This window comes from Teleopsis dalmanni, chromosome 2 (assembly GCF_002237135.1).
Source record: "Teleopsis dalmanni isolate 2A chromosome 2, ASM223713v2, whole genome shotgun sequence".
NCBI lineage: Eukaryota > Metazoa > Arthropoda > Insecta > Diptera > Diopsidae > Teleopsis > Teleopsis dalmanni.
The window spans coordinates 70,122,414-70,140,450 of NC_051847.1; the positions used below are offsets into that span (position 1 = coordinate 70,122,414).

Below are 18,037 nucleotides of genomic sequence, written 5' to 3' on the forward strand. Positions count from 1 at the left end.
ATAAATGCACTGCACATTTACTTCGACAACAAAGTGTTAACATATTTCTTGCTTTGCTTCACTGTACAAACTTCACCGATAAGTGAACTGATTAAAATTAACATTAAGTAGAAGATTCATACATAATACAATATTTACATTTTTTTTTAGTTGATAAGACCAAGCAAATCAATTACTTTGAAAACGTGAAACTGATGACGTTGTGGTGTCATTATCGCAACGTTCGGAATTTTTACAATCATGGCCGAAGTTCGGCCATATTGTGTTATGGCTATGTGGGTGCACACGGTGTGCCTGTAAATCATTAACTTTATTATTGATAAATTACTAATAGCTTCCACTTTTAGACACTTATCTTAAAGAACACTACTTTGATAATACACTTAAGAGTTCAACAGGAAAATATCAAGTTATAAAAGTGAACAGCTAATACATTTAATATAGAAAAAAATTTTAATTGAATCATTTTTAGATTTTCTTGTTTATTTAATTTGAAGTGGATTTATAAAAAATATAATCAAGATTTTCACAATTAAATGACATACAATAAATTTACTTTTAGTAGCACCACACAAAACAGATTATCATAACGGATCACCAGATCATTTTAACACAAAATTCTTATATTCACTTATAATTTAAATATTTTAATAACTAGAACTTAAAATTATTTATAGCTTATCCAAAACTAATCCTCGTCTTTTATACAATTTTCAACTAATTCCCGTAAATTTGGGTTTTCCATCGCAGCTGCTATCCTTTCCTTGTCGTTAACTTGTTTATTTACTGAAAGGTAAAACATGAAATTTGTTAATATTTATACTGATTTGTATTAAATAATCATAATATTCATAATAATCACAAGAAATCCCTTCCACTACCAATCCACCCCTTCCAACTTAATACCCTTTCTCATACCATCGCGCATCATTCGGCTTTACCGAAATTTTTCTAAGCAAAAAAAATGTATTCATTACAAAAAATCCCTACCATTCTCAATCCACCCCTTCTAACTTAATTCCCTTTCCCATACCATCACTCAACCACATCTTAACCCATGTATTCGTCTTATAAAACCTTTAGGGTATCGCTTTTAGGTCCCAGCGGGTTAGCACAACAACAGTATTCATCACAAGTCTATACTTGACTTTATGCAAAAAATTGCATAGAAAGAATTTAATAGAAGTATTATATTGGCGAATACTTATAGATCAAATATTACTCATTAAAATATCATCAAACATATTAAATCAAAAAATTGACACTCTTCCACCGTTCTCAGTAGATATCCATAAGATCGTATTATTGGAAAATGCTTGTTCGTGAAGAAATCACTTGGTTTCATGAACGGGCGGGTCTAAACCCCGGAACCGCTCCTCAACCACGACGACCAAGTACCGTTCACCACCTCCCAAAGCTATTTTACTTTACAAACAGTTATGTGTTTGTTATGTTATGTGTTTCATTCACATCCCAACCCATGTGTTTGTCTTGTAAAACGTTTCAAGTTATCTGCTTTAAGACCCCAGTGGGTCACCTCAAACCATACCCCCTTCAATCATTTGTATTAAATAAGGTATGGACATATATATGTGCAGACAATTTTTCATAGCATATTTTCAAGTTCAGATTTTTTCTGTAGTAACTAATAAAATCGTAGATACTTCTTATATTATTTTATTTCAATAGTATTATTTTGGTCAGATTTTGTAAATTAATCTTTTATATTGCAAACATTGTTCGTTGAGACACTATATGTAACCCTCTTCCTGGCTATAGCATTAAACTCGGAATCCCAACTTAAGTGTGCTTAAATAGCTTCCCTAATATCAGAATACATTAGGCTTATATATAAATTATTTAAGGAAAGTAAAAACCTAACGCAAGAAACCAGGTTTGAGTTTTGATTTTGATGGCCAACTTTAGGGCTAAAAAACGATAGCACTATTTAGGAGGGGTTCCTGAAAAAATCTGTTCCATATTTTTAGCATATGACATACTTTTTTTGAACTTAAATTTAACATTTTCATAAGATTCTGCGTTTTCAATTCTAAGTACAATTTATTTATTTTATTCAAAACTGGTAAAATTAAAAGTCGAAATTGAAATTTACGAGAAAAACCTAAAACATTATCTATTTTAAAGCTGAATATTATATAAATATATAGTTCATTAGTAACTTTTACTAATAATGATCAATAGAATCATGTCGCGCTGTATATTGTTAATAGAGTTCTTTCATGTATTAGTTACACTGCCAATAAGGTAAGTATATTTCCCAAGCGGGACTTGTTTATAAAGTGATAAAAACTCTTTCAGAAAGATTTGTAACATATTGAAACTGACGAATGGACACATATACTTTTTAGATCCATAAATGTGGAGTATCATAAAAGAGGTAGCTTAAGCTCTATCCTATTGAAGTGGCTAGGTGTCTTTACCTTAGCACAGGTTGGTTTCAATTAAAATCTCATCCATCCATCCATCATCCATCTCAACCACTTTTGTTCCCAAATAATCCCAATCCCAACCAAGTACTTTTTCATATTTCGTATGAAATATCCTAACGCATGTATTCGAATTTCTAATTCCTTTCATATTATCTGTCATGTACATAAAGATATGCCATCATTACAACAACATAGAATAGATTAAAAAACTCTGTTCTAACCGCATTCTTGACTAATGACTGGAACGGAATCGTTCATTACGGATTTTTTCGATTAATCATACAGTCAATGTAAAGTATTAGTCACACTAACAGATAGAAAAAAAATCCAAGAATACAAAAAGAAATACTTTCAAAAAATTCTACAAATTTTTCTAGTTCTAACTACCCAAGATCTAAGTTATCTGTGCTGTGATCAGTCTGATCTTGGCCAGTAAATTCAAAAGGTAGTTTATGATTTGAAAATTAACAGTAGAAAAGGAAATGCCCGAAGCGAAAGATATATATGAAGCGATAAATATAACAAAGCACTAAAGGTAATGAGATTTAAAAAGATCGTCGCAACCCAAAGTGCCATTAAGTAAAGTGGGACTTAGAAAGAAGAACTTAAAGTCAGAACTTAAAAAACAAAAATAAATTATGATTATCGAAAAGACAGTACTAGAAAAATAATTGGAGATTGGAAATAGGAGAAAGTACAAATAAAACTGTACTGATAACTCATAAAAGGAAACATATAGTGAAAAATAAAATAGTTATATGGAGCATAGGGTTGAAGTATCAGAACCATTCCACAATTTTTTTTTAACCGGATAAGAAAAGGTATTCAACATATCTAGGGGTCAGACAGCTACAAGAGTTAAAGGAGTTATTTAATTTTATAAATAATGATGCTTCAATAAATCTTCTTTATGAAAATACATTTTTTTGAAAAAGTAATTTACACTATTAGGTTGCTATTGTAATGGTTAAACCTATTATCTCGTCCTCGACGTACAAGTCTTGTCTTGTCTTGTCTTCCTCGTAACAAGACAAGACGGATTGTCTATTAATCCGTCTATAATATTGATCTAATAGTAGAAGTAAGTAAGTAAATATTTTTACTGTTCCATAACACCGCTAATCTGTGATTAAACTATTAATTGTAATATATTAATTTTAATATTTCAAACGGCGAAAGAATACAATCTACAATATTTTAAAGTTATTATTTGAATAAAATTTGGGAATTGATTCATTTTTATAAAAGAGTTTCATTGATTGAATAAATAAAATATATCATAAATTAAAAATAAGTTGCATTGGTAAATTATTACACAATACGTTATATTTGGACCTATACCGATATTAAGTTATTTACTTGCTTTAAGTGAACGTTTTTGAAAAGATTAAATTATAAAAATTAATAATTAAATTACTATGGAATGCGGAAGATAAAATGCATATTTACAAAGAAGTGATAAGGTCTATTTTGTTCAATGATATTGAAGTGTGAGTTTCAAAATCAAAAACAAAATAAATTCTTCATACTACAGAATTTCATACTCTTCGATCTAAAGACTTGCAAAAAGTGAACGTTTGACTAGATTGCATCAGAAATAAAGTAATCAAAAAACCCGAAATTACTAATTTAAAAATATAACAAAAAAAGAAAGTAAGCTTGGGCTGACCATATTTTAAGTACATTTAATGCCTGGCCCTTTAAGGTTGTGCGAGAGTTTAGACCGAGAGGTTTAAGTCGTGCATGGGAATAAATACCAAAATAATGTTGTTGTTGTTGTAACTCGATGAGATGTAAAAGCAGATAACATGAAAGGATTAACAAGACAAATTCATGGGTTAGAATATGGATGGATGTCCGAAACAGTAAAAATGTGCACTCAAGAATACTTACTTGATGTTTATAATAAACCTACTTGTATTTATGTAACTTAATTTATAATATAATATATAATATAGATGAAAATATAATATATGGCACTTATGTTACGTGAAAAAAAGTTAAAAATATCTAGAATAAAATATTAGGAGGTTTAAAGAACAAATGCTTTCTCATTAACATTTTCAAACATTTATTAAGAGTATTAAAAAGACCAGGTTTGTTCTTTTAATAGCTTTAGTAAAAAATAGTATTAACTATTTTTTATATAATTTAAATGAAAGACTGAAGATAATACAAAACTAAGTTTAAAAAGCTCTAGACAGGACCATACAGAGCAGCATTTTTTACGAAATAAAGCCGTATATAACACTATTAACAAAATATTTGAAATATAGCAAAATAGAAACTATTTATAGCAAAATTAACTAAAAGAAAGCCATATAGCCAGCTGATCAATATAATAACTGTATTTATTTTCAGAGCTTAATTAATATGTGTCTTCATTCCTCCAAGGGAGAGAAGATAGAGAAAAAGATTGCTTTGTGTTAAGATGACGACACTGCGTATTATAAAGAGTGAAATGTGTTAAGAACACTCAATCGATGACGAAACAATAATATATAAATGAAAGTTAAGACAAATAACTATACTTAATAAGAGCAACATAGCAAACTGATGAATATATTGACTGTATTATTTGGTATTTGTCTCAATCCCTCTAAGATAACAAGATTGTTTTGAGTTGAAATGGCGGCATGTACTTGAAGTCGTTACAACTGCTGATGAAACCAGAGGATATGAATGAAAGTTGAGACGAAAAGCCAACACCAAATTAGTCATATACAAACTGTTTTATTTGTTTAAAATCAAATAATTCATTAAGATATTTCAAAAACTGATCATACAGTCAATAAGAACTACTAACTTACAAGTTTAACGCAAATGCGAAAAAGCCTGAGCTTTCAAAAAACAATTTGTGGATTTAACACCACGACAATGTTCCATGTTTAAATCATAGTTGAGAAAACTAGAGAAGAGTTTTTTAAATAAGTAGTAATAAAATTAATAAATATTTAAATAGGTAGGAATTTAAAATTACTTTATTAATAACTTTTAAACATTGTATTTTTTAGAGTAGAAAAATATTTTAAACGTATATATGGTTATTAATAATAATTTAAATAAAACAAAACGATACAAAAAGACAGATGTCATTGTTTTCCTAATTTAATAAAACTATATAATTCCTATATTGTGTACATATTCATTTGCACGAACTTTTAGCACTTTTAGAATATTATTTTTAATAGAAGTACTGGAAGAAATATTATAATTTATTTGATCAATTAGTTCACGGTAATAAAAGTAAACCGAGGCTGTATATATCAACCAAAATATTTATAAAATCCAGACTTCATTTTTTAAAAATCATCTTAACAGTATAAATAACTTTGCAGTTACCTTTGAAGATGATGACAAACATATTTTTTATACAAAAAAGTTTGTCTAATTGATGAACCAAAACTACGACTCCACTTATTTATAAAAATTTTTAAATACAACTTTTTACTCACTTTCGTTTTCTGTTGTATGTGCGCCTTTTTTGATATATATATCTATTTTAATATTATGTGGCAGACTGCGTTCCAGTTTAATACGTATACACAAACCAATTAAAGTTGCTAACGAACAATGTGGCACAGTTGGATTAAATTCAATTCGCACCTTAACAAAAACGCAATCAGAATAAATCTATTAAATAATAATTTACTATATTCTTACGACGGACACATTTGCCTTTGTTGGTGGAAGAATAAAAATTCCATCCTCATATATGACATTTAAATCCTCCAATGTATTTGGTTTTTCTGGGTCACGTATACTGCGCAGAATATCTGAAAATTATAAGAAAATAATTTCAATAAAAACATTTATGTAACATAAATTAATTATAAATAAAAATTTTAACCATAAATTGTTTCCTTTAAATCATCAGCATTTTGGTAGCCTAAATCCTGTAGGAGCGCATCCTCACCAACCGGTATTGCCTCATTCGATAACGCCATTTGTTGTATTTTACGCGTTAGAGCTCCGCCGAACACTGTATTGTTTGCGGTGCTACTATCTGACTCTGATAATTTACGTTTAATATAAGAAAGCATTTTGTAATTGCTTTTATCAATTAAACACTCTCTTATCACACAAATGATTTTTTTTTATCAATGTCAATATGTAACAGCTTGCTCTGATTTCTTTTGAGGTATCTGGTGTTATATTTATTTATATACATACAATATTCTACTAAATAACATTCGAGTATTGTATTTTAATATGATTTCAGTTTCACTCGGAATATATGCCAAGATTTCTTTAAAGTTCAAAAGTTTGATTTTTTTATGACGTAGAATACCAGCTGTTGAGCTGTTTGGTTGCTTTGTAGTGGGAAGAACTTGTCGCACGTAAAGTGACATTTGCCTTGCAAAACAATAATTCCAAAAAGAAACTTGTGAGCTGTCAGAAACGACAATAAATAAGCAGCCCATACATACGACTGCATTTAAAAGCCGTTGAGCATAGGTCAGTTAACATATAAACTCAAAGTTATATATATATTTGTATATATAGATAAATTTATACATATATTTAAAAGCTGAATAAGTATAATTCCAATTACAATAGAAATAAAGTAAACTTTAATTTACTGTTTAATATTCGGTTCACACGAGAGTTATGATTGTAATTTTAGCTGTCAAAAATTTTAAACTTACATCTGAAATCAAAAAGCAAAAATATTGATTCCCACAATCTTCATTGTAATTAGATTGTTGGATTTATCATATGTCCACACTTTTTAAATAATTTTAAATATAACAAACACTTTGCACTTTGATATACATATTCATATGATATATAACAGTTTTGTTTTATTTTGTATGGAAATTTCATGCATTTATCAAAACTATTCACAATAGCATAAATTTGTACTGCACAGTATTATACTATGGTGAACTGTACAAATTAAAATTGACATGATTTTGTAAAAATTACCAATCATATTTTCAGTTGTCAAAATTCTCATTCAAATATTTCTGATTTGAAGTTGTTTTGCTATTGAAATCATGAAGAGTTTGAAATAACAACTAAATTACAATCCAAAATATCGTGTGAATCCGGTATAAGTTATTACAATTAATAAAGTATTACAAGATATTTAAGTAATTTAAGTAATTAGCATACACATGGGATAGTATTTCGACAACCATTATTTTTAGGCAAAATTTGTAGATAAATTAACGAAAGAAATGATGATGGATAGTAGATAGTAATACTTGCTAGATAGTAATTAGTGGTTAAAAGTAAATTCTATGCAAAGGGTTATTGTAACCACGAATGTAGAGCGAGAAATGTAGACAATGTCCTTTAGATAATGAGCCAGAAATTGTGCAGGCTTGTACCTAATCTTATTAAGTACGTTGATCATCAATTAAGCTGGATAAGTATAATCAGAGTAAAGATAATTTTCATGAGCACAAATTGCTACTTTATCGTAGATAAAAATCTTTGTTATAGCAAAATACTATTAATTTCTGAATAGTGAAAAAATTATTAGACATTTATATATTAATTATATTCACACGAACAAATAGATTTTATAATAATTTTTATGTGTTAAACATAAACTATTTTATAGGTTTATATTATTAGGTCTGTTCCACGAGCTACTGGTAATAAAACTCAAGTAAAACACAAGTAAAGTACAAACTGAGTGCGTAACACAAATAAAGTGCCAAATTACGATCCTTTGTGTAAATTTCTGATGAGAGCACCATTGCCGCACAAATACACAATACAAAAATTTAAATTCAAACCAAAATAGCTGATTCACACATCACAAAAATTTTACTTGAAATAAAATTTATGAGTAAAGTCTGTGTAGCATTTTCAAATTTCGACAGGGAAGTTACGCTCTCTCAGATGCTTTTATTTACTAGAAAATTTGCTGGTGGAACCCACTTGTGTATACACAGTGTTACTCAAAGTTACTACAAGTAGCTCATGGAACAGACCTATTATCAGCTATTCTTGATTTGATTTTTGACATAATATACAATTTTTTTACTTGAAGTTCAATGTTAACTTTTTGTGCGAAATAGACTTTAATATTAGATTTAAATTAAAAACTTTAATACATTAAAAACAACAACTAATGTAGTGACTGAGAAAGCTTTGATCGCTACATAACATATAGCTAACAGATTCGTTTAAGACATAAATTGTAATTGCACTTTTAATGCCTAGGTTATTCGTTAATATTGTAAGTAACAGTTTTATGCAATATTATTATATTTCTTTATAGAGTTTCATATAAATTAACTATTAAAAATAATATATCTAAATATCCTTCTTTTATGACTACCGAATATGAAGTTATCAAGCTATGTCCAAATACATCTTAGGCCATGGGATTTTTTGCACTGCACTTGTGTAAATATATATTTATTGCACTTATTTATTATTTTTGGTTAAAAGTTTTCAAATATATTTATTTATTTATTAAGTGTTTATTTGTGACCAATTAGCCTATAAAAAAATAAGCACTTATTATTTGTGACTTATTTGGTCACAAAATTATTAACATTTATTTATTTATTAAACGTCTTATAAAATTTTCACAATGGTAACACCTAATTTACCTAATTTCTATCGAATTTACCCTATCGCTTTCATACCGACATAGTTTACTTCATCAATCAATTTACTCAAACTCGCGCACGGCCTTAAGTTCAACATTTTTATTTATCATAAAAATTTGCGTATACGCTTTGTATTGGATGGTTGCTTTGTGTAGAAATATTAGTGTAGAATTACTAATTATAAATCATTTGTTTTTAATTGTCAAATAAACGACCGCTTATCAGTTAGTTCAGTTCAATAGCAAATCAAGCGTATTTGGTGAAAGAAGTGAAGTGACAAAGTCAACGTTTGCCGAATTTTATCAGTTTTGATTTAATTTGAAATTATAACATTTAAATTAAATTTAATTTTCTTAAGCAAAGGTAATTATTAAACTAAAAACTATTATAATGATTTAGGAATTAATTGGAATAACAAAAACAAAAAATTTTAAATAACCTAAAATTATTAATTTAAAATAAGATTCCAAGAATAAGATGAAATAATTCCCAATAATTTGTAAATTCTTTGAAAAGTTTTTTTATTTATCATTGTAAAGGGATTTTCAACTAATTATATTTTTAAAAGTTTATGTATATATATATGTACATGTATATATATAATATATTTATATATATATATATTATACGTATATTAATAATTTTATTAATATATTAGTTAATTTACTGTAATGTCAAAATTAAAAAATTAATGTATGTGTAAATTTTAAGGAAACAAAGTAGGTTTTGAAAATTGTTGAAAAATCGACCTGCTCAAATAAAAATTATTAAAATTCAGTTTATTTTTTTGTCTTGTTCGAACGGTTTCGTTTCTCTAAACACGTTTGCTTGCAACTTGAAAAGAGCTTAGCTCGCAAAACAACGGAAATTTATTAACGTAAACAAACGAATTCGACAACAATTTAGCCGAAACGTTTTTCTCTAAAACAAAATAGAAAAAATAAAAGAAAAACAACAACTAAGAAAAGTGCCGTACGTACCGTTGTGTGCAGCAGGCGTACATTTAGAAGTTTTTTAGTTCAGGGAAAGATACATTAAGTAAGTTTGTCTTTTCATAACGTTACGACGGTACTCGAACTATTTTGTTCAGTCGGTAAGTTGGGAAAATAATTGCAAATTTTTTGATTTTTATTTAAATTCATATTTTTTCTTTTTTCTTTCAGATAATTGTTTGAAAAACATACAATTTTCAATTTCTAATATAAGAAAGCAGAAAGCAACAATTTAAAGGTAAGTAAAATTGAACTCTTAATATGTTAAACATATATTTCTGGTATTGTCCGCGATTTATAGAGAATTTGAATGCTATTTACTTATTACTTATTGTAATAAATAAAATTTCTTAAATATTAAAAATTAATAAAAAAAAAAAAAGCTATATATTTTATTGGTGTAAACTATTTAATTGTCCTTTGGAGACTTAGTTGAGGCAGCGAATAAATATCTCCAAATATATTTTACGCAATATTACGCGTTTTGTCCTTTTATACTTTTAATTTTATCTTAAAATTGATTCATAAAAAAAATTAAATTTTAAAATTTTTTTTTCAGTTTAATTTTTAATTTTTTTTTTTCAAACATGACAGCTGCCATTTTTTTCTTATTGGAATTGTATTTTATGTTAACATTCTATTACCATCCAATAGAAGTAAGAGTACCATAAACATCATTATTTCTATATAAAAAAAAATAAATAAAACTTAAGCTTTCATTTAAAGATAGTAATATGCAACAACAAATTAACAACTAATATCTAATAATTAATAAAATTCTTCATAAATTAGTATTTAATTTTTTATTTGATAAAAAGAGACAGAAACATATGTATTAATACATATCCTTGTTTCTACACTTTTTAATTGTCAAAAAAAAATCTAGAACATTCTTAATAGTTGCATTCGTATTTATTCGTTTTACTTCGTCAAAAAAAAAATTTACTACATTCATTACGATTCTATTATAAATCAGTTGCTTTCAGTAGCTTGTCGAGTGTGGTTTGCTCTTTGAGTTCGCGGTTTGTGCTCGAAAAATAATAGTTCATAGCCTCAGTTTTTTCTTACGGAATTGAAAATTTTAACATTTTTAAAGTGAAATTGATTTAATTTAACAAAAATATTAATAAATGTAAGTAAAATCTTATTTTTAATTCATGTATCAAATAAAAATATATTTTTTTGCAATTCGTGGAAACGGGGACTTCACCAAACTTTACAAATAAATTTAAAGTTTCCATCGAAACATAAGCTTTTGTTTCCTTAATTGAAATTATATAAAAAAATTAATAATAAATTAGTTGAAATTGTTAAAAATTTTAGAGGTTTTATTATTTCTTAAAAAAAATCTTTTCAATTTTGCGGGCTCTCGTATTTGGCAGCCATTTTGTTCTTTACTGTAATTTTGAGGTGAACCGTTAACTGTCAACTTTGTAGAGAAAATTTTTTACTACACAAACTGCTATTTCATTTATAAGTTGTTAATAATTGTTAATGTAAATGAATTTTTTTTTATTAATACTAACTGTTAATAGTTTATTTTAAAATATATGTTAATAAAACACGTATATGCGCTTATATTGAAAAATATAATATACAATATTTTATGCCTGTGTCGCTTACTTTTATATAGATCCCCTTTTATTTTATATTTTTTAAGACCACATCAAGCCATAGTTATTTTATAATAAAGCAAATGTATTTATCTTAGCGTCTATACTATATAAACTTTAGCTAGATTTCCACGTTCGAATGTGCAAAAAAACTTGTCGAAGTATTGCCAGTGTATACGCATAACCGAAGTGTAAAATTATTCGTGTAATTTATCCGTAATTTTTTTTTATACATATATTGAATATATAAAACTAATTAATTAGTATTTATATTAAATTCTTCTTCACAGTTTGATTTTCAATAAAAAAAAATCAAAATGGTTCATGCAAATATTGGTGATAGTCCAGCTACTCAAGTAGCACCATCAGCTGGTTCTGATGATATTCTTATTAGTTCTACTAAGATATTGCCATCTGGCAAATATACTTTGGTTGGCATTGACATCGATACTACTGGACGTCGTTTAATTGATGAGGTAAATTATCCAAAAAAAAAAAATCTGTCTTAAAATTTTTATTAATTCTTTTCATTATTATAAATTCTTTTCATTCTGATTAATTCTTTTCAATTATATATTATAGATTGTTCAATTGGCCGCTTACACACCACAAGACCACTTTGAGCAGTACATCATGCCATATATGAATCTTAATCCAGCTGCACGTCAACGTCACCAGGTTCGCGTTATCTCCATTGGTTTCTATCGCATGTTGAAGTCTATGCAAACTTATAAGGTAAGTAAAATTGCTTCTATATATAATAATATAAAAAAAATAATCATTTAATTTTTATATATTATTTCCTCCTCTTTTATTCATTAACTTCATTTTCTTTCATTATTGACATTACTTTTTGGTATAATCTTATTTCAACTCTCAAAATAAATAGTGTAAGATTTTTTTTCTTAAAAAATTATAGATATAGTAAAATGTATCCAATCTCTTGTTCACTTAACGAAAACCTAAATAAATATTTTTATTTGTGGCTTACTAGAACATTTACATATCAAACCTGAAAACAAAAAAAGGGTTTTGTACAAATCGGAGACCCTTATATACCCGATAGTAGTTTTTAGAACCAAAAAGAAAACTGAAATGATATCCATCCGAATTCTTCAATAGGTTGTTAATCATATACCGACAATTAATATTTTTTTTTATATGCAACGTTATATAAAGCAACGTTTAAATCAACGGAGGTAGTGAAATTCCGATGAATAAGCTATAGCGACTACACTGGCTATAAGAATAGAGTTTAATAGAAATGCTTAACGATCCTTTGAATGAAAACCTTAAGGATTTCGTAGACCTGGCTGCTTACGTAAGATATTGTTACGATATAGATAGGAGGCTGTTCGGTTTGTTGGGAGATAAGCAATGAATAAAAGTTTTGCTCCCGATCTATTGTCTTATAAAAAATATATTTTAAACTTTATTTAATAGTCATCTTTAAAACATATTCAAATGAACTTTAAAAAACTATCAAAATAAAATAAAACATCAGAATTTTTTTTAATAGCTCTCGCAATCGAATCAGGATCCCGATATTGTTGTCAACAATCACACTGTTAGATCTCATCTAAAATTTTGTTAATTTATAATATATTTTTTTTCAAAATAGATCATATTTTTTTATTTATATTTTTCTTTTATTTCTTAATTTTAGTTTTAACTTATTATTTTACTTCCTTAAATCCCATCCTTTATTTAGATTATCAAGTCTAAGTCTGAAATTGCTGCTTTGAAGGACTTTTTGGATTGGCTGGAATTAATTAAGACTAAGGATTCCAATTCTTTGGGTGTTATTTTAGTTTACCATGAGGAGCGCAAATTCATTCCATACATGATACTTGAATCTCTTAAGAAATACAATCTGCTAGATAGGTTTCTAAATACTGTTAAGTCGTTTACCAATGGGCTTTGTTTGACTCAATTGAAGGAGAATGAGAGTCTACAACGTTATTCATTGCGTAAACTATCACGTGTATTGTCTAGCAAGATACAGGATGCAACACAAGCTAAGGAAATCAATTCATCAACTGATTCCCAAAAATCTCAAAAGTTGACTGAACGTCGTGAACGTGATCTATTTGATGGTAATGCTAGTGTACGTGCTAAATTGGCATTGGAAGTAGCTCTACAATTGAGTAATCAAAATACCAATGAATCAATTGATTCGGTTAAGGCAATGGACAATTTGCTAATTGCTTTGCATCCATACGCACAACCTATAGATTTTGATTTATCCGAATTGAAGAGGGAAAATGAAAATTTGGAACGTCAAAATTCTTTCCGTCCAGTGTTCTTGCATTATTTCAAGACCACATTATATCATCGTGTTCGTGCTGTTAAATTCCGTATTATACTTGCCGCGCAAGGTTATACCCTAAATGCTCTAAATGAGGTTTGGTCTGAGAAGAAGAAAGATGGTTTAGTTGCAGCACTGGAAAAAATTACTGAATTAAAGTCTGAAGATAAAAAGGAACTGGCAGATTTGTTTGATAGTTTCTATGATCCAACAAAGACCACTATAAAACCAGTTATACAAAGTAAGAATTTAACCATTAATCGTCGTCGCAACAAGCGCAATGGTGGAAGTAAGTTTAAATCACAAACCACTGATTAACAATATTATCAAAAATATATACAATATTTTCTTTTTTTTTTTTTTAATTCTTTAGCTGTACGTTCATCTAAGCCGGAAAGTATTATCTCTGAGCAAGGTGGTGGTGGCGATAAAGCTAGCAATAGTAATATTCCGGAGGTTGATAGTACCACCAAGCCGTCGTCTCTTGTTAATAACGAAATCAAGGCTCAGCGTCGTCGTCCTACACGTACTCGCCGTTCCAGTATTAAGAAAAATGCTCCACCTGGTGTTGCGGTTACCACTGCTATGCCAATAACGGCTAGCACCTAAAATATTATTTTCAACGTTACATTAGAAAAAACGTAAATAATTTTAAATAATTTTTTTTTATTTTTATACTTTTATTTATTTGCTTTATTATAATAATTATATCAATAATGTACACAAAACACTTTACACTTTAAAAATGCCAATTAATACGAGTAATTGGCAACACTAAACCAAAAATAGCATTCCAATGTTAACTTATAAATTACTCGTATGTAAAATATTATTTTTATTTAACTATATTATTTGAATTTTGGATTATGTTCAGATTTGATTTTTATGTATACTATAACTTTAATTCTTCTATCTTTAATTCTTTAAAAATATCCATCCAGCATATTAAATTAAAAGATAAAGTTCATATTTTTTTTATATATTTACACATTAATATAATGTAACAATGTGTTATATATATGTAATACATATTTATGAGATATATGTATTATATGTACATGATATTATGTATATAAGATATATATGTATATAAGTTGTATATGTCTATAAGTTTTTTATATATCTATATAATGTATTTAATATATATACACATATATACAATATGTACGATATATATACATATATATACAATATGTACGATATATATACATATATATACAATATGTATGATATATATACATATATTTACATATATATAAAATTTATTTTTACCATACATGTACGATATATATATAAAGACTAAAAACGTAATTTATAAAGTTGGTGAATTTTTTTTTTTTGTAAATATTTTTATACATATAATGAATTATAAATGTGTTGTATTTTTATTTTATACTTTAAACTATATATTTGCTTTATATTTTGTTTAATCATTATTATAAATACTATACTTAAAATAACCACAACAAAAGTTTTTAAAAAAATACTTAATTAAAAAATTTATTTATTTTATTAAGGATTTAAAATGATTTTATTTGAACAATTAGTTTATAAATAACTTCGTAAATAATTTGAATTGTTTTAAAAATCACTATACCACCTTTAAGTATTTTTTTTTTGTAAATAGTTCTATATAAGTATCTAAACAAAAGCATAAGAATACATGAAATATATAAGGAAATCTTAAGTAGATATTTTAAACATAATTTTTAATGATATATAAATAATGTGTATAATTATCAATATTATTGTTATTAGTTTTACTATATATGTATATATGAATTTAAGGTATAATTTTATATGAATTTAAATAAACAAAAAACATTTAAAATATATTTAGTGTAATATTTTTATTAATTAATATTTATATTTATTTAGTTAAAACAGCACAGCTCATTATTATATGATATTATATATCACAGATATACGAGCTTATTATCACATTTATTTTAAATACATAATTTATACATATAAATTTCAAAATTTATTTAAAAATAAATTTTAAATTTGATTTTAAATAATTTTGTTTTATATATAAATTAGAATGAATTTACTTGTATAATTGAAACATTACAGTTAATAATAATACTCATTTTTAAATACTATAAATCATAATAATAATATAATAATTTTGTTACAATTAATAAACAATTTTTTTTTACATAATCCAGTCTTATATAATATTTTTTTAAGATAAAACAATATAAAACAATATATTATTAATATTTTTTTAATTTTAATTTTTTACAAATTTTTGTTTGTTGAGGATTAATTTAACAATATACATTTATGTTTATTGGATTTATTTATAAGTGACGATTAATTCAATCTACACTTAAGTGTCGATATAACACTATAACAATATTAATTTAAATTTTTATTGACATTATGCATTAAGCCTAACTTAACATAAATGTGTATTGTAAAACAGTTCCTCAAAAAAAATAAAGTTTTTTTTGTACAGAAGTATTTATATTTGAAAGATATGGCTTTAGGTAGCAATATATATATTTATAAATAAAATTAAATTTTTTTTGAAGTTATTTACAAAAGTTACAAGTCCTTAATAATACTTAAATTTATAAATTTCGTTGGTTTACCACTAAACACACACATTAATAATATTCCTAATAATACAAGATAATTAATTGATCTAATTTAATTTTTTTTTTAAATAGCTTCAAGATAATCAAAAATATATATATTTGCAAATTTTTTCACCATCAAAAAGCAAAGTCATCGCAAGTATCTTGAAGGTTTCAACGCAAAATAAACAAATCAAAATAAAATAGAAAAAAACACGTCTACAAATTCATTTTCGGATCACACAATTAAAAAGAAATGGAACAAGTTCATAAACATATTAAATTTAAGAGTAACTATTAACAATTAAAACAAATATTTTGTTCAAAATTTTTGTGCAAACCAAATAAAAAAAACAAACGAACATGCAATCTTCAAAACAACTAACAATAAATAAACCATAAATAATTATTTGTGCGGTTTTTTAAATAATTACAAAAACGTCAAATTCAGTTCACTATTGTTTTAAATAAAAATATGTGTTGGCAACGCGAAAAAAATACAATATTCTTGCGATACAACCACAAAAAATGGTTAAGTAGAAAACTTAAAAAAAAATGTTTTTGTTCTTGTGAGATGAGATGATTAAAGCAAAGTTTTAAATTAAAACATTTTTATAATTTTAAACCATATGCTAAAAATCTAACAATTGTTACACGTTTGTAATTGCATTAAGTTTGTTGTTGTATGAGAAATTTTAAATTTATTGTTATGTTAAAATACATATACGAAGCCATATTAAAGTAAAAAAACAACTTGTAGATTGCATGTTCAAAATATTTTCTTACGTACAAAAATATTAAAAAAAATATTGTTAATTGTGATTAAACAAGACAAAAAAAATTAACCAAATCATTAATATTTAATTTTTCAATGAATGAAAAAACATATTGTAAACAATTCCTGTTTGAATTGTGATTGTGTAATTAACAAAGAAAAATTGTACGTAATTTGGAATAAAAATTAATTACTTGAAATTTTATTTATTTTTTATTTAAACATTGGGAAGATTAATAGTAGTATTAACATATATTATTTAGGTACATAAATATATTAATCTTTGCAGATTAAATCATTGTTGACAATATATATAATGGCCGTGTGCGAGTTCGAATATTTACATTTATGTAAAAATTTATTTATTAAATTTTTTTATTTTTTTTGGTTAAAAGTTTTCAAATTTATTTATTAAACATCTTATAAAATTTTCACAATGATAACACCTAATTTACCTAATTTTTATCTAATTCACCCTACTCGAAATTCTGGTAAATACCAACATTCGCTGCTATACCGACATAATTCAGTATTTCCCTCAATTTACTCGAACTCGCACGCGGCCTATATATAACACAATGTGCAGACAGACATATTTCCTTAATTTCGTAAAAATGAAAATAAGTTAATTTCGAAAGTGTTCATACTGTACTAACATTTTGTACTCTCTACTTTCAAGATATTTTCCCGGTTTTATTAAACTCAACTATCATTTCAACTGTAATCTCAACTTTATCTT

The 18,037-nt window shown here is 26.1% G+C and overlaps 2 protein-coding genes across 2 annotated transcripts; one reads left to right on the forward strand and one right to left on the reverse strand.

The window, feature by feature from the left end:
* Positions 1 to 601: 601 nt before the first annotated feature.
* On the reverse strand, positions 602 to 6,807 carry LOC119680487 (MIP18 family protein galla-1-like). The gene is made up of 4 exons (XM_038093314.1): positions 6,301 to 6,807; positions 6,114 to 6,226; positions 5,906 to 6,056; positions 602 to 786 (listed from the first exon to the last, which is right to left on the reverse strand). Exons 1-4 carry the CDS (start codon positions 6,491 to 6,493, stop codon positions 689 to 691), a joined length of 555 nt encoding a protein of 184 aa, XP_037949242.1. The 5' UTR covers positions 6,494 to 6,807; the 3' UTR covers positions 602 to 688.
* Positions 6,808 to 9,787: 2,980 nt separating this feature from the next.
* LOC119680197 (maternal protein exuperantia) lies at positions 9,788 to 17,251 on the forward strand. Its single transcript, XM_038092893.1, has 7 exons — positions 9,788 to 10,118; positions 10,189 to 10,255; positions 11,921 to 12,106; positions 12,213 to 12,365; positions 13,342 to 14,227; positions 14,312 to 14,579; positions 16,617 to 17,251. Exons 3-6 carry the CDS (start codon positions 11,948 to 11,950, stop codon positions 14,545 to 14,547), a joined length of 1,434 nt encoding a protein of 477 aa, XP_037948821.1. The 5' UTR covers positions 9,788 to 10,118; positions 10,189 to 10,255; positions 11,921 to 11,947; the 3' UTR covers positions 14,548 to 14,579; positions 16,617 to 17,251.
* The last annotated feature ends 786 nt before the right edge of the window (positions 17,252 to 18,037 follow it).